Source organism: Neoarius graeffei, chromosome 6 (assembly GCF_027579695.1).
Source record: "Neoarius graeffei isolate fNeoGra1 chromosome 6, fNeoGra1.pri, whole genome shotgun sequence".
Lineage (NCBI taxonomy): Eukaryota > Metazoa > Chordata > Actinopteri > Siluriformes > Ariidae > Neoarius > Neoarius graeffei.
In genome coordinates, this window is record NC_083574.1 from 101289403 (window position 1) to 101312158 (window position 22756).

Below are 22756 nucleotides of genomic sequence, written 5' to 3' on the forward strand. Positions count from 1 at the left end.
GCCACTCAAACCTCCACTGCTAAGCCTCTATCTCTCCAACGCCAGATCCATGGTAAACAAGATGGACGATTTGGAATTACAGCTGGAATTACCTTATTCTATTCTATAATCGGCTGGTCAGTGCTATACTCAATACTTAAGTGACTTACCCGTCCAATGAGGATTGTTATTTTCTTGTTTACAAGATGCCACATCTGAGTCGCTGACAAATCCTGAATTTCTGTAAAGATAACTGTCCAGAGATTTATAAGCACGCAGTGCTTCACCACTGAACAGCGAGGGAAAGTTAATGAGGTAATTATACACGTCCGGGTATTCCGCTGGCAGTTCAAAATCCAGTTGTGAAAACTCCATCCAGTAAGCCATAAGGGTCACTAATCTGTAGATCGTTTATTTTAGACATATATCTAGTTATCTGTTCATTAGAAAAATGAGCCATGTAGTCCGTCGGTTGAAATTGATCCATTCTGTACACGAGTGCAGCAGTATTCAGCTGTGTTTTTTACCGACAAGATGGCGGCTGTGTACTTTCCGGTCACGTGACTGCAAGATCTCTATTGGAGCCGGGAGGGATGTATAATGCTACCAGCAGTATGGCTGTAAATTCCCTCGGCAGATAGAATGGCCGGCACTTAATAATCATAAACTCCACCAGTGAGCAGTGTTTGCAGACTACAACAGCATCACGGCACCAGGCATCACTGATGTAAACACAGAGTCCTCCACCACGAGTCTTCCCCCCCTCGATTCGCGCTCTGTCTGACCGGTAGCATGTTAGCCAGGCTAGCTGAATGGCACAGTCCGGGACGCTGTCGTTAAGCCATGTTTCCACAAACACAAGGACACAACACCCACTCACAGACTTAACAGATGAGCGGAGCAGGCGGACATAATCCAGCTTGTTGTCCAGCGAGCGTACGTTGGCCAGAGTGATGGTAGGGATAGCCGGCCTGTGAGGGTTAGCCGCTAGCCTAGCTCGGACACCTTCGCGTTTGCCTATCTTCTGCTTCCGCATGTTCGCCCTGTGGCGCTTCCACTGCCGGCTGGATGCAGGAGTGGGGGTCGGTGCTCGGGCAGGCCTCCGGAGCAAACCGTAGCCGCATAGCACTTCCACGTCCGCTGGATTTATATCCGTGAATAAAGTTCCGCGGATGTCGAGCAGAAACTCACGGGAGTATGTGCGCCTTGGAACTAATGGACGCGACAAAGACGAACAGATACACACTGTTTTAAAACACAAAAAACACGAAAACACCGTTCTGTCGGGACAGAGAGGAGCCGCTGCGTGTGCGCGCGCCGCCATCCCTCTGTAATTACTGCAGCTCTGTACATCTCCCTTATTCTTGTATATTGGGACAAGCACACTCTTTCTCCATTCATTCAGCATTTTCTCATTCTCCAAGATCTTATTAAACAATCTCGTTAGGAACTCCACAGCCGTCTCACCCAAACATCTCCAAGCCTCAATCGGGATACCATCTGGTCCGACTGCTTTCCCAGTCTTCATTCTTTTCATGGCTGCCCTCACCTCATCCTTACTAACCGACTCTGCTTCCTGATTTGCTGTCTCCAACGAATCTGACCTTTTCTCTCTTGGATTCTCCTCATTTCATAAATCCTCAAAGTACTCTTTCCACCTTCTTAATACACTCTCTTTGTTTGTCAGCACATTTCCATTTCCATCTTTCATCACTCTTACCTTTCATCACTCTTAATTAAACACAACAAAAATCATAAACATGCAAAACTGTATGTCTTATATCTGAAAGTTAACAACGCCAATCACTAGACTAATAATTCAGTGTATTTTATGAGCTGCTGTGACTTTTCTTATTTGTAAGATAGAAGTGTAAAGGATGGAATGATGAAGTAAATGTAAATAAAATGTAAATATTATTTTGGGTAATATTAGCCTCTTTTAAAACTGTTAAAAATAACGACAGTTTTTAAACCAAGTTTTCACCGTCTGTTCAGTATTAGTGCTGACAGATGTTTACAGCTGTTTACTAGTGCTGAGCCAGTGTGTGTTACTGTCAGAAAACTTGTGTTGAATTACAGGATGGTTTTCTTTAATGTACCGTCCATTGCAGGGCTCCATGCACACACACTTTTACACACTCACTCACACCTAAAGGGCAGTTTATCTTCACCAGTCCCCCCACTAGCAGGCGCCCTTGTTCTGCATTATTATAAAACTTAGTGTGTTTCATCACTGAGTTACTCACCGCAGTGTCTCCAGTTTACACTCGTGTTTCTTCAGTAGATCACAGAGCTTCTCCACTCCTGAGTCTCCCAGTTTACACCCACTCAGATTCAGCTCTCTGATGTGTGATGGATTTGTACAGAGAGCTGAAGCCAAAGCAGTGCAGGATTTCTCACTGACGCTGTAACTCAGTCTGCAGAAAGGAAACGCCATTTAGTCCATCAGGACAGAAAAAAAGAAAAGAGTCCTGAGGTGAATTTTTTTTTTTTTAATTCTGATTTCCTTTTATCCAAGTGTTATCTCATGTACAGTAAGGGAGTATTGTTCAGTGGTTACATTGCCCCCCAGAAAAAAAAAAAAAAAAACAAAACACACACACACACACACACACACACACACACACTTATTGAAGCTGCATGCTGCCTTTTTCTGACTTATTTGGACCTTATGCCAATCACTAGACTGATAATTCAGTGTATTTTGTGAGTGTTACGGGTCCCAAAAAATGGCACTGTGGTCTGGAGTAACATATTTAATGAAATATCATCTGTTGGGAATACACAAAGATGCAACAGGTCAGATAGCGCTCTCATTCACGGACATTCATTCATTGACAACACTTCGTTCTGATGTCAGCTCTTTCATATTGGATTCCATACTAACTGTAAATAATAACATAGGTGTTACTTAACATACAACTGATCATATGCCACGTTCTGGTCCCTTACAATAGACAAAATACTGTGTGCATTCACACTCTATGGACATGTATTCCATTAAAAGGAAGTATTTCGCCGGTAACCAAATTCAACATCTTACATCAACAATAACAGTCTGCATTTCAATCAATAATCATGTCTCTCTCTACATAGTAAACATGCAGATCAATCTTAGTGTCTACTGGGAGAAGATCTAGTGTGTGTGTGGGTGGGTGCGGAGTGAGTGTGTGTGTGTGTGTGTGTGTGTGTGTGTGTGGGTGCGGAGTGTGTGTGTGTGTGTGTGTGTGTGTTCCTGTGCCTGCACGCGCATTTGTAACGTTCCCACCACGGAACAACATTTGTCTCGCTTATATTCTTGCCATTCAATTTACATTTCTCACTCAACAGGGAATAACAATAAAATAGATACAGAAATAGTGTGACACATAACACTTTAAAGAACAATCGTGTCTTGGTATATCCTTCCCTCAGCAACCACATACAGACCAGTTCCCTCTACTGTAATGCTTAAATGCTAAGAGTTAGCAATCGCGATTAGCATTAGGCTAGCTAACGTTCGTTCATTCGGGCTGAGGGAAACACAGAACCAAACCCAACTACCTGCACTATTCATTACTAGCATGTTTAGGCTACGGTAAACATATTCATTACCAGCACATTTCACAGTAAACCTCATACATTACATATCCATCTCCAAACTGCATTCCTCATTTAGCTGACAGGTGATTTTGTACCAAACACTCAGTGGCTTCACTGGTGACCGTTAACTGGCCGCCCTTGCTGCACCACAAACAACTGACAGGAAAACTCATTGCTAATCCCATTACAACCATTACACAGGCCGCTATCTGCGCTCCTATAAGTGTTACTGTTTACAGCAGGGGTTTTCAAATTCATTGAATGCGAGCCTCCCCTTGGAGTAGGTCAAGACAACCGAGCCCCCCTAACCCCAAACCTAAATATTCCCCACACAGGTGTGTTTCAATAATAACTGATAGGCCAATACATGTTTTTTCTTCTTTTGTTTAATGTATCAAATTGTTTTTCTTGTAACAAAGTAGGCCTACATCCATTTAAAAAAAAAACATTCCTAAAATTCATTCATAAAATATGATAATAAAATAATGTGATATAATAAAATATATTAATACATGAATTAAACAGACGCCAATGTAAAATTGAACTCACGTCAACAACAGGAAAAAAACATGAAAACCTGAATTTAACAGACGTCAACTTAATAATGTCATCGGAAAGAACATATTCCGAGATTTAGGCTACTTGTGCACATTGAAAACCTCTTATTATTTTAACAACTAGGCATAGCTTGTGTGTTGTTGATAGCCTATTTCTGTTTCTCGCCTATGCGTGTAAGAACACTGTCAATGCGAGCAATGAGGGCGCGCCTTCGATGCGCACAGATGTTCGATGCGGGGTTGTGCAGAAGACAGAAAAAGTCGCAAGTCATCCTGCACTTGTAGCCTTGAGCGGTATTTGTTTTTGATCAGGGTGAGCGCGGGAAACCCACATTCACATAGGTAAGTGGAGGTGAAGGGGATCAGGACTCTCATGGCTTTGGCGGACACATGGGGAAACTCACTCTCGACACTCAACCAGAAACGCGTAATCAGCATTTCCACCAGTCTCTGCTTTAAGTCCAAGTTTGAGCTCAGCTCGACAAGAGCCTCCTCCTCTTGAAGGCTCAGTGCATCGCAGGCTGTGGCTGGGAAAGAAAAAGGATTTCTGATCCACTGGTTTCCCAGTGGCTCCTCTCCAAAGTACTCGGCAAACTGATTACGCAGCCCGTTCAGATGTGCGGTGATGACCAGTTGGACAGAGCTAGGCGGCAGCGCTGTCTTCTCCAGCACATCCTCCAAGGTTGGGAACATTTCCATTGAGCCCCTTCCAACACGAGCACACCACGCATCCAGCTTCCTCCTGAATCCAGTCACTTGATCGTGTGCAGTGAAGACATGACCCTCTTTGCCCTGGAGAGAGGTATTGAGGGAGTTGATCTTATCGAAAATGTCGGCCAGATAGGCCAACATAGCGAGCCAGTTCATATCTGCCAGGTGTTTAGCGAGAGGAGAGTTTATCTCAGTGAGAAAGAGGAGGACTTCATCTTGCAACTCACAGAGCCTGGTGAGGACTTTGCCCCGAGAGAGCCACCTCACCTCGGAATGCAGGAGCAGCTGCTTGAAGCGAGCGCCCATTTCGTCGCACAAGATGGAAAACAGGCGCGCGTTTAAGGCACGCGATTTAATTGTGTTTACAACTTTCACTGCCTCATCCAGAACGACACACAATTCTTTAGGCATCGTTTTTGCTGCTAATGCCTGGCGATGGATGATGCAGTGATTCCAGACAGCGGCAGGGGCAACGGTCTGCACTTGTTTCACAAGACCGCTGTGACGGCCGGTCATGGCTCTTGCCCCATCCGTGCATATGCCATAACATCGGCTCCACTCAAGTCCCTCCTTCTGGTAAAACTCATTCAAGGCCTTGAAAATTTCATCTGCTGTTGTGCGGGCAGGGAGGGGAACGCAAAACAAAAAATCCTCGTGCACCCTTTGCTCATTGATAAACCGGACATAAACCATCAATTGAGCGCAGTGTGCGACGTCAGTGGACTCGTCCAGTTGAATGGCGTGGATGGGGCTTTGACGAACACAGTTTACGACTTGCTCTTTGACATCGTAAGCCATGTCGGATATTCGTCGCTGAATGGTGTTGTCAGACATGGGTATGGTGTCGAGTTTAGCGGCAGCTGCTTCTCCCAGCATCACTGAACACATTTCTCTTGCTGCAGGGAGCAAAAATGTCTCTCCATCACTATGAGGCTTGCCTGCCTTCGCTATTCAGAGAGCTGCACGATAAGATGCTTCCGTTGCCTTGATGTTCATGGTGCCAAATGAGCGCATAACTGCTTTTTGCGACCGCAATTCATCAAGTTTCCTCTCAAAAAACTCGAGTGGCTTGTTGACTAAATTTGTGTTTTGTTTCCATATGACGCCGCAGTTTGCATGGGCGCATACTGTCATTTGCTAGCATCTCTTTGCACACCACACATTGTGGCAGAGGTGTGCTCTCAGAACCTGCCCATGTAAAACCTAATTTTAAATAATCAGGATCATATTTCCTACGTTTTTTAGCTCCGGACTCCTCCGCCTCTGCTGATTTCTGTTGTGGTGGAAGAAGAAAACGATGCATTTTTCATACACACACGAAGAACTAGCCCACTGGAGATGCTTACAGAATGTGATCGTTATACCGTAAGTCCTCCAATAGTAGTCACGGCGACTATTAACAAAAATCGTTTGAACCAGGCTACAAATAGGGGCAGGCTATAATATGAAGGAGTATAAGTTTAAATACAATAACAAATACAATAGGTTTTTATTTGCTGAAAATTGTTTTAGACCAGGCTACTAAAAGAGGCAGGCTACTATTAGGGGCCAGGCTATAAATCTGAGGGATTGCGGTATTTCTGCTAGTGTTTCTCCGTGCCTCCCCAGTGACTCTTTGGTGCCCCCCAGGGGAGGCGCGCCTCACCTTTTGAAAACCACTGGTTTACAGAATTATGTTTTGAGTGAATTTACATGTTGGGAATACACAAAGATGCAACAGGTCAGATAGCGCTCTCATTCACGGACATTCATTCATTGGCAACACTTCGTTCTGATGTCAGCTCTTTGCAAGCTTCCTATGTGTATTCCTATGTGAGAGCGCCATCTGCTGGTGAATTTATTCTCAGCAGGAGTGAATTAGATCACTAAAATTTCTATAAAGTGGCAGTTCTATAATATAAATGACATGTGTTCAGTCTTTTCTCTAAATCAAGTCTTTTTCCTATCTGTCAAATCACACTCTGCCACATGAGCTGCTGTGACTTTTCTTATTTGTAAGATAGAAGTGTAAAGGATGGAATGATGACGTACCGTAAATGTAAATAAATGTAAATATTATTTTGGGTAATATTAGCCTCTTTTGGGCAGCACGGTGGAGTAGTGGTTAGAGCTGTCGCCTCACAGCAAGAAGGTCCGGGTTCGAGCCCCATGGCCAGCGAGGGCCTTTCTGTGTGGAGTTTGCATGTTCTCCCCGTGTCCGCGTGGGTTTCCTCCGGGTGCTCCGGTTTCCCCCACAGTCCAAAGACATGCAGGTTAGGTTAAAGGTCCCATGGCATGAAATTTTCACTTTCTGAGGTTTTTTAACGTTAAAATGAGTTCCTCTGACCTTCTTAAGTCGCCCCAGTGGCTAGAAATTTCATAATGTGTAAACCAAACTATGCCCAACATTTGAGAATGGCGCGTCAAAACGGCGCGTTGATAAGCTCTTCCCTTTACTACGTCAGCAAGGGAGATGATCCCCACGCCCCCCCCTCTGGATTCCCACCCACTGTATTGATTGCTCGCCCAGTTGTAGTGAGGAGACCATAGAGGACACAACAACATGGCATCACCTAAGCGAGCGAAACATGGAAATTGCGCTGTACATGGATGTGACAACACAGAAAAGAGTCTGTTTTTACTGCCAACGGGAGAGCCCCTGAAGACGCAGTGGCTTAATTTTATTTACTTCAATAATACGCCGTCGAGTCTACCTAAAACGGTGTATGTTTGTCGGAAGCATTTTCCTGAGGAATGTTTCCACAACTTGGGACAGTACAGGGCAGGTTTTGCACATCAACTGTCACTGAAGCCTGGGTCCGTACCAAGCATCCCTGCCGCATCAGCCACAAACACCGAACAAGTAAGTGTATAACTGTTAAGTCATTTTGCCGTGTTTTAAAATCAGTGCGTTTGCAATGGCTACATTAGCTGTGCAGCTAACAGCTTCCTGCAGTTAGCCAGGTACTCTGTGCTACCTCTGTTATAATAGCCAATCAAAACAGTTTTTACAAAGACACCCACATTCTTTTTTTAAGTCACTCGTTCATTTTATTTGTTTGTTCAGTAAAAACCCAAACATTTGAATTTATTTTATTTCCTCGCATCGCTCCTTAATGACCTCAGCGCGCGGTATTTTTCCCTGATTCTGGGCCGGGGTGTCGTGAGTGGCAGAGCAGCTCCATCGCTGCGATCCATTGAAAGTCAGCCCTAGATCCAATCTTTTGTCAGGAGCCGAGGTCGCGCGGGCGGCCCTCCAGCGGCACCGGCCGCCCGTGGAGGCAGCGGTTCTCCCAGGGGCGAGTTGGGGGGAGGAAACGGCAAAGTCCCCACTCCTCCATGGTAAAACTGCTCAGTTTTACCATGGGCCTCAGGCTGAAAAAAAACCGACAAAGTCCCAGTTTTACCATGGGCTCAAGTTGTACAATTTTTTTTAGACAGGGCGGACGGACCAGGGCATTCACCCGCCTGGCCGTGCCCGACGAGGAGCGCTCTCGGCTGGCTTGGGAGGCAAACGGCAGCCCCTCCCCCCATGGCACGCCCCCACCCTCTACACTTCCCCGCCTCCATGCTTCTCATTAGCAAAACGACGCACTGGGAAAAGCACTGAAATGGGGCTTTCTTCCAGGAGGCTATATCTACGTTCCGAGGGTTCATTTCGAGAAAGGCTGCGGATATAACATCCGGAAGCCTCCACGATCCCGTTTAAAGCATCAACAAACCACCATGCCATGGGTCCTTTAACTGGTGACTCTAAATTGACCGTAGGTGTGAATGTGAGTGTGAATGGTTGTCTGTGTCGATGTGTCAGCCCTGTGATGACCTGGCGACTTGTCCAGGGTGTACCCCGCCTTTCGCCCGTAGTCAGCTGGGATAGGCTCCAGCTTGCCTGCGACCCTGTAGAACAGGATAAAGCGGCTACAGATAATGAGATGAGATTAGCCTCTTTTAAAACTGTTCAAAATAACAACAGTTTTTAAACTAAGTTTTCACCGTCTGTTCAGTCTTAGTGCTGACAGATGTTTACATTTGTTTACTAGTGCTGAGCCAGTGTGTGTTACTGTCAGAAAACTTGTGTTGAATTACAGTATGATTCTCTTTAATGTACCGTTGTTCTATCAAACTGTGCTACCTATCGAGATGTGCTACCCTGCGTCTTTGCGCAGGCCCAATTTTTGAGCTCCGTTTCCACGCCCATCATTTCATGCTACCTTGCAGGAGTGACTTTGGTGGAATCTGAAGTGTATATTTCAGAATATGAGAATAGAGTATCAAAACGTGCTCCCCATGCTCTGACAGCGCCCTTGGAGGGACTGGAGTTGTAAAATAGAATGTGTATCTACTGGGAGCATTATTTGATGGAGAATATTGGTAGATCAAAATGTGCTACTTTAAAAATGTCAATCAAAACATGCAAGCCAAGCTCGGACAGTACACATGACCTGGTTTGTAAAGTAAATAAATATGCAATGTAACTTGTTGTGAGTTATATCTTTAGGAGATATACAAAAATCATACTGATAATCAACGGGAGCAGTTTTTGACAAAGTAGCATAAATCGATGGACTCTGCTGTCGATTAGCGCTACGGTAGCATTTTTCAGTAGAACACCACAAACCATCAGAACACCGTCCATTGCAGGGCTCCATGCACACACACTTTTACACACTCATTCACTGTCTGTGCAATACTTTTATAATGTGCAATACCTCACTCCATAATGTGAAACGCAACACATTCACCTCAGGACTGTGCACCTTACCTTACCTTACCTTGCAATACTTCATAATGTGTAATATTTTATTTTATAATGTGACTCTCTCGTTCTAAATTGAGCGTAGGTGTGAATGTGACTGTGAATGGTTGTCTGTGTCTATGTGTCAGCCCTGTGATGACCTGGCGACTTGTCCAGGGTGAACCCCGCCTTTCGCCCGTAGTCAGCTGGGATAGGCTCCAGCTTGCCTGCGACCCTGTAGAACAGGATAAAGCGGCTACAGATAATGAGATGAGATGAGTTGAAACTCTCATGCAATAATTTATAATGTGACTCTCTCTGTGCAATACTTTATATGTGCAATGAGCAATACCTCACTCCCAGAGGTGGAAAGTAACGAATTACATTACTCGCGTTACTGTACTTGAGTAGCTTTTTTGTGTACTTATACTTTTTCAAGTAATTTTTAAAGAGTGTACTTTTACTTTTACTTAAGTATGTTTTCTTTTAAGTAGTGTACTTCGGTACATTTTACATCACAACCGTTACTGAGTAAAAAAAAATAAATAAATAAATATAAAGGCTAAAACGGAGAAGGGGAAATGCATGGGCGTCGCCACCATTGAATGTGAAGGGGACATGTCTCCCTCACATTTCATAATTCTTCGTTTGGACCCCCCCACATTTAACATTAAATATGAGTTCACCCAGCGCCGTTTCTATTGCTTCGTGAAAGAATCCATTCCACTTGATCGATAAGAGAAAACACAGACCACTGAAAATCCACTCCGGGTTTTCCGGGCGCTCCCTACAACAGCTCACCACGCGCGAGGGAAGTGAATCTCAGCGCGAGCACAGAAATGTTGGTGCAGCTGCTGGAAAGTGGAGGAGGTGACGTCATCCCCATTGCAACCTCACAATGTCTAGCTTTTGCTAAAACCTTATTCTTTTATTATCTGCCCTCAAAATTAACCCTAGGACACGTTAAATTAATATTCAACTAAACAGTGAAATAAGCTTAGCCTAATGGGGTATTCTTGATTGATGATGAATTGTTTGCAGTATTTGCTCCCAGACACAATGGACATAAGGACATTCTTTACAAAGAAGCGGAAAGTCAGTCAGAATTTCCCCACAGGACAGGGTTTTTTTGTCCCAGTGGAAATGTTAGTGCAGTTAGCTGGCTAGTCAATGTTAGGAGATGTATCAGCTAGCCTAACGTTAGCTATCATTTCATTCAAACCCAGTAGGCCTGCCTTACTGTAATGCCAAGAATGAGGTCAAGTCTGCTCTGATGATATTTATTGATTCCTTGTTTTGTCTGGTCTTTGGCAGTTTTCTGGAAAGTAAGATGGGAAATCAGTGTATGGGGAAGGAATAGTAGAGAGGAAAGCGATGGAGAGAGATGGATGTTATTCCAGGTGGATTGTAAAGGAAAGGGGGATAAAAGTTATGAAGTGGTAGAAATTGTGGTGGCACCAATGTAAGAAGGAGTTCTATCTATAAATCTATTTGTTATACTAATCTGTAAATGTTACTGTAGTACCACCATTGCATGTAGGTTGACAAAACTGCACTTGTTCATTGTGTGAAGTTATCTTTTATGTGTCGTTGCTTGACCCAGTGTAATTTTGTGTTATGAAGACTGCATGATGCCATGCCATTTTTGTTATGAGTATCGCTAAATCGGAAAAAAGTAAAATGCACCCACTAAAGTCACTGTTGGTGGTGAACAAAATTGCACCTGTTCATTGTGTGAAGTTGTTTTTTATGTGTCACCGTTGCTTGACACAGTGTGATTTTGTGTTATGAAGTTTGCATGATGCCATGTCATGCCTGTTCATTGTGTGAGATTATGAATATTCTTATTTTTAAACATACAGTTGAGTGTCACTATTGCTTGGCCCAGTGGCATGTTGTGTTACATCTAAAACTAAATAGAAAACACAAAATAAAAAGTAAAATGCACCCATAAAGTCATTGTTGGTGATAAATTGTGTCACATTCATCTCATTATCTTAGGCGTAGCGGTGGGTTTAAAAACAGGCTGATGAATATATGGACTAGTTGAATGAGGACTTATTGTTGAAAATTAATTACAATTTTTCTGGCGGAGGACCCCCCGCCAGTGTGTCCCCCCCACATTAAAAATGCTTCTGACGCCCCTGGGGAAATGCGTTCTGGAAATGAATCACGGGAAGGACAGTTGTCGCGCGCGCAAGTCTCACACAGATGATGGCGGACATGCACCGGCGCTTTGGGGGGGGGGGGGGGGGGCTTCGGGGGGCTCAACTCCCTGGGCCACAGCCAATCAGGGGCCTTGTAATATTAATAAAATAATAAACTGTCGGAATCGTGGGCCTACATTAATGTACGGATAGAAATAAGGTTAGAAATAAATGAGCGCACCGTAGCCTGCTGTAAGAGACATGGTGGATGTGGTTCGCGAAACGAACACCCACAACTGTACCAGAATAAAATGTAACAAAATGTAACGTCACGCACGAAAGCGCGCCAAAGACTGCAGACTACAGAGACACAAATTTAGAGGCTTTGAAAGATGAAGCGTTCACATGTTAGCGGGGCGCATAAAAGGAAAAAAAGAGAGAGATGCAGGTAATGATAGAATCGTTGCCTAAAGTCACAGACTTTTTTAAGGTAAGGATCACCAAACTGTTCAGAATATCAGCTACTTATCAGTTATTAGCCTACCAGCAGCTAGGCTATGTGCAGCTAGGCTAGATATGCTATGATCTGTCCAACAGTAAAATAAATCAGTTGTGATTTGAATACGTGTCGTGTGATTTGAGTTATAATCCTGTTAGTATAATAGCATATTTCGATGGGGATAATAAAATGTCTAAAACAGCATCTACTGAAGAAATTGATGAAAAGATTGTAGCCTATAATTTTCACAGTTCGGGCAGCAGACAGAGTAAGCATACTGAGGGGAATAGCAATACAAAGCTAGCGCAGATCCACATTTCTCGCTAGCTGTGTTGGGTGTGTTGTTAACCCGTGTGGATTTAAGTGAAATACTTGAGAAGTTCTGTGGTCAAGACAACGTTTTAAGGTAAGGACGCTTGATTATTAATGTTTGCCTGCCGTGGCTTGTTGTTGATGAAAGGCCCACATGATTTTGCCTTATGCAGCTACTGCTAGCGTCATGCTTTGAACTAGGTTAAGCTCATTTGCGCTAAAGGATGGGTTTATTGAAGGACTTTGATGTAGCTAGTTTCTTTTTAAAAAATCGTATGCTCAAAACAGTATGCCCGTGTTCATCATGTTTAACTTTTTTCTTGATGGAGTGTGTGAAATATTGTTGAGTGGTATTTCGATGCAGTCATGTCAAAAAGGCAGTTGAATGCACGGTCTTATTCAAGGAGAAGGAAGACTTGCATGATGCTTGAACATAGATCGGTAAAATATACCCTAGTAGGACTTGGTTTCGTGTATTTCGGTCTGTAGAGTTATGAGTTTGGCCGCTGTCCATGGTGTTTACGTTTCATGTGGCCGCCGAGCCAAGTACCTTCATCATCATCATCATGTTCCCCTGTCAAAAGTTAAACTCTCTAGGGGTGCTTCTGCTGTAGCAGTTGCAGCAGTTGCTCAAAGTTTGATTTGTCCATCATCATACGTCTTATCTGTTGGGTGTCTATGCCCAGCAGATTTTCCCATTTCGTCCATTTGTAACCATTTTTGTCAAACAGGAGCTGCTTTTCCACTTGGTTATTGCCCATCCGGCAAACGTGAGCAATATATTTTAGTTGTTGTACGTAGCAGGATAGTTTTATATCCTGGGTTCCTGTCAGTTTCCGGAGGTCAGCATTGGACATCTTGTAGCTCCAGTCTATATCTTCATTTGTAGTGTTCTTTTGGTCAGGGGCATTCTTTCATTTATATCCACCTTTAATCATTTTCCTTAGGAAGCCGTGCCACACTACCTCAATTTTGTGAATTTCACTGGATGATAGTTGCCATGCCTGTGTGCTGTACAGGAGACGAGATCGAACGCATGCCACTAGGAACTTTATACGGGTTTTTAGTAGTATTCGGTGGTCGGTTAGAACGTATTTCAGTTCATTCCATTTCATGAATGCAGCACTTATCCTAGCATGCAGGAAGTGTGAGGATTCATCACAGTTGTTGACATTATAACCAAGATATTTAAAGGTGCGGACGTTTTTAATATTAGTGCCGCCAAGGGAAATGATACTTGGTTTACATTTGATATCCTCATTGACGTTAAAAGCCATTGTTTCTGTTTTGACATATGATATTTGTAAACCAAAGCGGGTGTAGGTCTTATCATACAACTGAAGAATATTCTGAAGCTCCTCGATGGATCCAGCGAGTATGGCCTGATCATCTGCGTATAGAATCTCTGTTATGCAACCCTCTCCTGATGCTCGTGCTTTCGTACGCATTTCTCTTGTGGATACCTCATTTGGAATGCAATATCTGAACTTGAAGCCTGTATCTGGGTACAGTTTTGATATCTCATGCTGTGCAATCCTGACAACAAAGTCCATATAGATATTTAAAAACTGATGGCGATTCTAGGGCACCTTGTCTTGCAGTGAATGTTTGTTTTCATGCCGCCGAGCTATTTTTATGTATTTTATTTTTTGAAAGGACTTGTCTGTAGGTGTGTGTTTTATGTTTACAACACATAGGTCTACATTAGCGCACGCGCGCTTGTGTGGTTATCTCTGGCCATGCCCCTGCGTGAAAGTGATGCAGTATCACTGTCCTGTCCGTGGTAATAATCAGAACCGGCTCTGTAATGATAATGCGCGCGTTCTTCTCTCCCTCTGTGGTCGGATGTGTTGAGCGATGTGAGCGTGGGCCTTGCGCAGCTACGCTGAGCCAAACGTAACCTATCGTAGGCTTCTAGGCTAATTACGCACTTACACTGTAAATGCTTGACACGTATTGCAAATAAAATAAGAGTGTTTTCCTGGCCAACGGTAAGGGTAGGGTTGACAGGTAGCCTATGAGGGGCCTAGCCCCTGGGCCACGGGTGTTGATAAAGCGCCCCTGTGGACATGGAGGAGACCGAGGAACCTGTGGTGGATGACCCTGCAGAAAACGCAATTTCTTCCAGTAATGAAGTGCACCCTTGGCCCTACATACATGATCACTTCAGCTTCGTAGAGAAAAGGGGTGACAGTTTCATTATGCAATGCAGATTGTGTGTGCCCAAGAAGACAACCATTGCGGCATACAAAAATTCGACGTCTAATCTGCGCAAGCATGTTGAGGTAAGTATTGTCATTGGCATCATAATCACGGGCGCAGATAGAGGGTGGGATGGGTGGGATTCGTCCCACCCAGATTTAAATTCACCTCGTTCGGTCCCCCCCACTTATAGGGAGGAAAAAACATCTATGCTGTCTTTCTTTGCATAAGGCAAACCTCACAGAAAAATCAAAAGACTAATTACCATTCGGTTTATTGAGGTGCACAGCAGTGTATACATAGTTGCAACAACTCACATAAAACAAAACAAAGACTGATATTCGGTTGGTTGAGCTGCGCAGACTGCACAGGTTTCGAGCTCGAGCTTGGTTGCTATGGTTACCCACAACAAGTTTGACAGGCATATCGGGGTTGGGGTTGGTTTGCTGGCAGCTTTGTCCCCCCCCAGTTTTTTGTCCCCCCCAGTTTTTTGTCCCCCCCCAGTTCAAAAAACGTATCTGCGCCCCTGATCATAATGTTTCCTTTCCATAGTAAAACCGACAATAGGCTGGTTATATTCCAAAAATAGTGGATGGCATTGCTAATGTTGAAGTAGCAACCTGTTGGTACTGTAACATAACAGTAACTAGTCTGTTATTCGGTTGGCTAATCATGCAAGCAAGTTAGCTCGCCAACCTGACGTGATCAGTCCTCCTACCATTCTACATCCAACAGGCCAGAAAGGAATACTAAGCAAAACAAATAATGTTTGAATTGAATTGTTCAATAACACACAGTGCACACAGGCAAGCTACGAGATTTCGGTGCAACATTTCACTTTCATATTTCGTGTACAATGCTTTGTGTGTGGTCAGGGCGATGTAAACGACATGACTGTGTGTATTGACCTTTTTTGTTTGTCTCAGTTTTAATGCAGCATTATCCTAAGCATTCAATTTGATACACTTCCTTTAAATAAAACATCTGGGTTGAGATGTACATATATCCTTGTTTCCTCTTCTTTTTCATTTTTGCACAACACAATGGAGGCAGAAAACACCCATTGTTAAAAGTAACGTTTTACTTTTACTCAAAGTACATTTTAAATGATCTACTTTTTACTTTTGAGTAGATTTTTTGTCTGGTAACTTTACTTGTACTTAAGTAAAATTTCATCAGAGTAACAGTACTTGTACTTGAGTATAATATTTTAGTACTTTCCACCTCTGCTCACTCCATAATGTGTAACACAACACATACACCTCAGGACTGTGCACCTTACCCCCTTACACCCCCCCCCCTTTTTTCCCTTCCTCTCTCTCTCTACACACTGTTTGCACTGTTATTGGAGATACTTTAATCTCATTGTACATGTGTATAGTGACAATAAAGGCATTCTATTCTATTCTAAAGGGCAGTTTATCTTCACCAGTCCCCCCACTAGCAGGCGCCCTTGTTCTGCATTATTATAAAACTTAGTGTGTTTCATCACTGAGTTACTCACCGCAGTGTCTCCAGTTTACACTCGTGTTTCTTCAGTAGATCACAGAGCTTCTCCACTCCTGAGTCTCCCAGTTCACACCCACTCAGATGCAGCTCTCTGATGTGTGATGGATTTGTACAGAGAGCTGAAGCCAAAGCAGTGCAGGATTTCTCACTGACGCTGTTCCTCAGTCTGCAGAAAGGAAACGGCATTTAGTCCATCAGGACAGAAAAAAAGAAAAGAGACCCGAGTTGAAAATTGTTAATACATTTTAAAAATTCTGATTTCCTTTTATCCAAGTGTTCTCTCATGTACACTAAGGGAGTATTGTTCAGTGGTTACATTGCCCCCCAGAAACACACACACACACACACAAATTGTGCTGCCTTTTGTGAACTTATTTGGACCTTATGCCTGTTACATGACAATAAGACCCTCTTCAAAAGTTTTATTGACACGTTTTAATGGCAACCTCCATCTTCCTCCCCTCGAACGACCACATCCACTTCCGCTCCTTTCACAATACGAGTTTCACCTTTGTCATTCAGTGTAAGGAAACATGTGAACATGTACAGCTTTAGCAAATTAAATACAACAAAAATCATAAAACATGCAAAACATACACTACCGTTCAAAAGTGTGGGGTCACCCAGACAATTTTGTGTTTTCCATGAAAAGTCACACTTTTATTTACCACCATAAGTTGTAAAATGAATAGAAAATATAGTCAAGACATTTTTCTGGCCATTTTGAGCATTTAATCGACCCCACAAATGTGATGCTCCAGAAACTCAATCTGCTCAAAGGAAGGTCAGTTTTATAGCTTCTCTAAAGAGCTCAACTGTTTTCAGCTGTGCTAACATGATTGTACAAGGGTTTTCTAATCATCCATTAGCCTTCTGAGGCAATGAGCAAACACATTGTACCATTAGAACACTGGAGTGATAGTTGCTGGAAATGGGCCTCTATACACCAGGGGCGATTTCTCAGAGACAACAAGGGAAGCCGAGCTTCCCCTAAAATTCTCTCCCCAAACTGCAGCATCTATGACGTTGAATTCTCATTAAAACAATAACTTGCATAACATAATATATGCCCAAGATTGTATTTACATTCATAACTATCCTGTAACTTATTTGAGTGATGTCTGATGAACTTGCAGTTCGCTACGAGAATCACCTTTCCTGCCAGGCTGTAACCAGCGTTGCCAGATACTGCTGACGTTTTCCAGCCAAAATATGTTCAAAACCCGCCAAAATGCATTTAAAACCGCCCAATCTGGCAACACTGGCTGTCACCTTTCTTATTTCAACGGGCTCTATGGACTGGCAGCCGGGTATCCGTTGCAGTCTATGAGACGGCTCTGAACAGCCAATTTCGGCTAGTTGTTATTGGTTAAAATCGACAAAATCGTCACTTCCAGGGAAGCCGGGCTTCTCTGGGACTAACGAGACAGTGGGAGGGGCAAGAAGCCGGGCTGATGAAGGATTATTGGAGGTAGTGATTGAAAGACATGAGGAGGTGGGCTCTGTACTCCGGCGTCGGCGAGGAACACGGAAGCATGATCAGTCCCTAGCGGATGTCGAGAAAGTGTAGTCATGTGCCAAAGTGCTGTCCGAATTTCTTTTCATATAAACATTTCTTCTCATTGATGTCTCTGTACATTACTCTGTAAATAAATGTAAATATTACTCGTTGTGCTCCGTTAACTTTCATCCATTCTATCAGTTTGATCATTCGTGAATTCACTCGTTTATTTCATTTGTAGTTCAATCTGGTTGTACGCTAGCTTGAGCCTTACTGGGATCTGCAGTGCTAGCTGCTAACAGAAATTGGTGAAGTCTCTGGAAAACACAACCAGCTAGTATGACAGGGTCACAGACCATTTTCTGGAAAAGGAGCAGAGAGCAGAATTTGTGTATAAATAGTGTGCATCATATAATGTTCATGAATCTGAAGTGTGTATATTGTTCAGTAATGTTAAGAGAATGGTGGGCTCTGTGTGATAGGTTATACCTGGGTATAATATTCAAGGTTCTGTGTTTTGCATAGCCCACCTGGTTATGAATTTCCAGACTGTGTTGCAGATGTTGTTCAAGGATGTGTTGCACAGCTGGGTGTTGTGTTAAAGACTCTGTGTTGCATATCAGGGTATGATGTTCAAGGCTCTTCGTTGAATAGCCAGTGATTTTTGGATGTTTGATATTTTTGATTAAGGATATGAGGCACTAGCCTGGCAAGCCAGACTATAACATGAAATGTACAAGCAAAAAATACTTTCTGCCACTAGGTAGGGTTGTCTAGTTCACTATGCTAATGGGGCACACCTTTCTATGCTTTGATATCCGGCCTACAGGTTTTACGATGAATGCGTAAAATGGGCTTCCCCTGTTTTAAAAACCAGCAGCCGCCACTGCTATACACCTATGTAGATATTGCACCAAAAACCAGACATTTGCAGCTAGAATAGTCATTTACCACATTAGCAATGTATAGAGTATTTCTGATTAGTTTCAAGCAGGGGTCACCAAACTCCGGCCCGCGGGCCAACTCCGGCCCGCCACCCCCCTTTGACCGGCCCCCCAGCCCCCCACCACTTGAACCAGCCCTATGAGACAATCCCCAAAAGTGGTCATGGCCTATTTTTTCTAAATTGCTTTTTGGCAAATAACATGTCTGCATCTTGTATTTTGTTGATTTTATCAATTAAAATTGATATTTAGTTATAAAATGAGCTATTCATATTTTCCGAATTTTCGTCATATGCTCGCGATCAAGCAGTGACAGGCAGCGCACGCGCAGAGAACTGTCAGTGTTCAGGACAGCAAAATGGCTAGCGGTCAGCGAAAAGCTGACAGAGAGTGCAGAGTTTTTAAAGAACAGTGGACCACCGATTATTTTTTCGTTCAGTGTAAGGACCATGCAGTTTGTCTTGTATGTAAAGAAAGTGTGTCAGTTTTCAAAGAATATAATCTGTGTCGTCACTACGAAACCCGCCACAAAGAGTATGCTAGTTTGCGAGGGCAAACAAGAGAAGACAGGATTCGGAGGATGAAATGCGGACTGGCTGCACAACAGAATGTATTCCTTCGCCAAACCCAGATCAACCAGGCTGCTGTCCGAGCTAGCTATAAGGTAGCTCACCTACTAGCTACCCATGGAAAGCCGTTTACTGATGGGGACTTTGTTAAAGTATGCATGCTTGCTGTGTCCGAGGAGGCGTGTCCCGACAAGAAGGATGCGTTCAACACGGTGAGTCTCTCCGCACCTACTATGACCAGGCGAACCGAAGATTTGGGGGGCAACGTGTATGACCAGCTGAATGAGAAAGCGTCAGAATTCGAGTTTTTTGCTTTGGCCATGGATGAGAGCAATGATGTGCAGGACACAGCACAACTGCTGTGATTTATTGCTCATATTATAATTTCATTGTTTTTTAAGTGTATTTATTTTATAGGCCTATTTATTTGACCTTTATTAAGTGCTGCACACAATTATTATTAATAATATCAACAGGCCTACCTACAATTTATAATTTTCCACTCACCTTTGCCAGTGTCAATCACCTCAATTAGGCAGATGTTTCTTACCTTGACAGCTTTGATGTTATTTTTATTAGAAAATAAATAAATGGAATATCAGTGGTATTTCAAATTAAAACAAAGTGTGAAGACTCGAGTACTACTTTTGCAAACCACTAGTAAAGATAAACAAATATGTGCCAGGAATCAAGTGTTGATACAGTAGTGGGGATATAGTAGTGGGGATATAGTGGTGGGGATATAGTGGTGGGGATACAGTGGTGGGGATGGCCGTGCCAGGCTAGTAATCTCTACTACACAATGAGGCCTGCTGGTGGTCATATTTGTCTGGGTCATACAATTCTATGTTATATAGCTGACTCGACCCCGGCCCCCCATCACAGTCAGGAACGACAATGTGGCCCCCAGAGAAAAAAAGTTTGGTGACCCCTGCTCTAAATTGACCATAGGTGTGAATGTGAGTGTGAATGGTTGTCTGTGTCTATGTGTCAGCCCTGTGATGACCTGGCGACTTGTCCAGGGTGTACCCCGCCTTTCACCCGTAGTCAGCTGGGATAGGCTCCAGCTTGCCTGCGACCCTGTAGAACAGGATAAAGCGGCTACAGATAATGAGATGAGATGAGATATATAAAATCTGTAAAATGTTTAAAATAATTGAGTCAGTTGTGTATAATTAGGAGTTGAGGTGAAATGTGGCTGTAGTGCTGTGGCCTACTATAAAAGCCGTGTGACAATTAGTGAATATCTACAAAACTGAGCTGTAAGAAATGGAATATTTAAGCCTGGGCTTCAATGAAAACAGCGTTTTCTCGAAGAGGCAGGGACTCGGCAGCTTGTAAGGTGAGTACAATTCACTGTCAGCAGCTTTCCAATCAGCACAGGCACAGTCCGCATGGATACAGTCGCTTCTGGCTGTAAAAAACAGCAACTGAGTGAAAACAGAAAATAGAGATCGATGTGTTTATAGTTGTTTCTTACGTAAGTTTCTGCAGTCTGTAATGTGGATCCTGCAGCAGAGCCGAGAGCTGATCCACGCTGACGTCTGTTAATTTTCTGGAGCTCAGATCCAGCTCCGTGTGCAGTAAGGGGTTTTTACTGAACATTCGAGTAAGAAGGTTGTAGGCTTCCTCTGCTTCAGCACTTTTCAACAACCTGTAGGGATTTGAAGAGAAAGGTTCTTTTCACAGTATTTATTTATTTGTTTGTTTGTTTATTTAATATGATATTTGCTTCTAGAAGAATCACCTGAGTGTCAGTTTGTTAGTTTTGCAGTCAGTAAGTTGTTGGACTCCTGATGCTCCAGGGTCGTTCCCTCTGAGATCCAGCTCTCTCAGGTGTGATGATGGGTTTAGTCTCAGAGCTTCAGCCAGAGCAGTGTATCCTTCCTCTGTTATACTGCAGTCTGAAAGTCTACACAAAAACACACAACTCTCTGATTTTATGTCCAAAATAAATTAATAAAGATGTGATATTGTATACAAATTGAGAATTTAATCTTTTTTCTTGTTAATTTATTAACTCTAGATTGTCACTGAATGGATTGTGTACAAATTACTGGGTTGTCATTAAAAACTGATATTATAATAATTCAGTGCTTGACTGAGCACGACTTCAAAAGGAAAAGAAATAGTGTTGAAGGATAAAAGCATTTCATGACACTTTGTCATGTTTTTAAGAAATGACATTGACATACTTGAGTGTTTCCAGGAGGCAGTGTGAATTCTGCAGGAGGTTCGAGATCTGCTTTATTCCTGAGTCTCCTGCTTTATTCCCACTCAGATCCAGCTCTCTGAGCTGTGAGGGATTTTCTTCCAGAGCTGCAGCCAAAGCAGCACAGCCTTCAGCTGCTACACTGCAGTTACACAGTCTGCAGAAGGAAAGAAGGAGCACAATGAACAGATCGCATCTCATTTGTTCAATAAGAACGCAATATTTTCATTCTTTTCTTTAACAGTTACCTTAGAATTACAGCAATTAGATGTTTACATTGGAATAGAACTTTTACACACTTAAACACCTTTTAGTTAAATATAATAAAACTAATAATCTATTTTTTAATCAAAACATGCTGTTTAATTATATTGTGTTCTAGTTTAGTTATTTTTTTCCTGATCTCTTTGCCAGACTTGGACACAGAGAATATGGAGACTCAGAAATGTATTAACAGCATTAAAGTCTGTAGAACATGTACTGCTTTTTTAATGACACATAATTCTGCAGTCGTTTAAACTCAGAGATTAAAATACTGAATTGATGCTTCACTGAAGGATTAGACATCATTTCAGATGTTCCTTCACCTCAGTGTTCTGAGTGGAGACTGTGGATTCTTCAGTCCAGCAGAAAGCTGAGTGACTCCTGGATCCTGCAGACTGTTGTTGCTCAGGTCCAGCTCTCTCACACTGCAGGACTTTAATTTGAGAACGCTGGCTAAAGCTGAACAGCTCTCCACAGTCAGATTACTTTTATTCAGCCTAGATATGAAATATGATGTAGACAGAGCTTTGTACTCAATCTTAATACTTCATTGTGCAGATATTATGGAAAACACAAGTCATTTTATTTTCATGTGCACTGAAGTCCATATTCTGGGTTCATCTGGGTCATAAGGGGTCATTAGAGGTTATTTTTAACATCATTCTATTCATTTATTCCTCTTTTAATTTGTCTTGTCTGTTATGTCTCAGTGGTTAAATCAAATGATTTCACTGAAAAGGTCAAACTTGTTGATCATTTCTACTCTTCTGTTCCTTTCTAGTTTCAGGAGCTTAACACTTTCCAGTGATGGAACAGAACCCAGGTGTTGCTAGAAGGACTATGAGGTTTCTTTGGAGAAACACAGGATATATTATGTTATGTCAGCACTGATAGAAAACAAACAAAAAAATCTATTATTAAAAATGAATTTGTGCATACTTGGGTCATCCTTAATGGCAGGTCCCACTAGAAAACATTCTGTGAGTAAAACTCAGCTGACAGTGATGCATAAATAAAAATACTTACCGAATTTTCTGAAATTTACAGTGAGAGT

The 22756-nt window shown here is 42.8% G+C and overlaps 1 protein-coding gene across 1 annotated transcript in view; it reads right to left on the minus strand.

The window, feature by feature from the left end:
• The window catches only part of LOC132888466 (NACHT, LRR and PYD domains-containing protein 12-like), a 401003-nt gene that overhangs the window by 317180 nt on the left and 61067 nt on the right, over window positions 1-22756 (minus strand). Inside the window, exon 10 of the mRNA XM_060924512.1 lies at window positions 21422-21595. Coding sequence (XP_060780495.1) covers window positions 21422-21595 — 174 coding nt within the window. The remainder of the gene's footprint in view (window positions 1-21421; window positions 21596-22756) is intronic.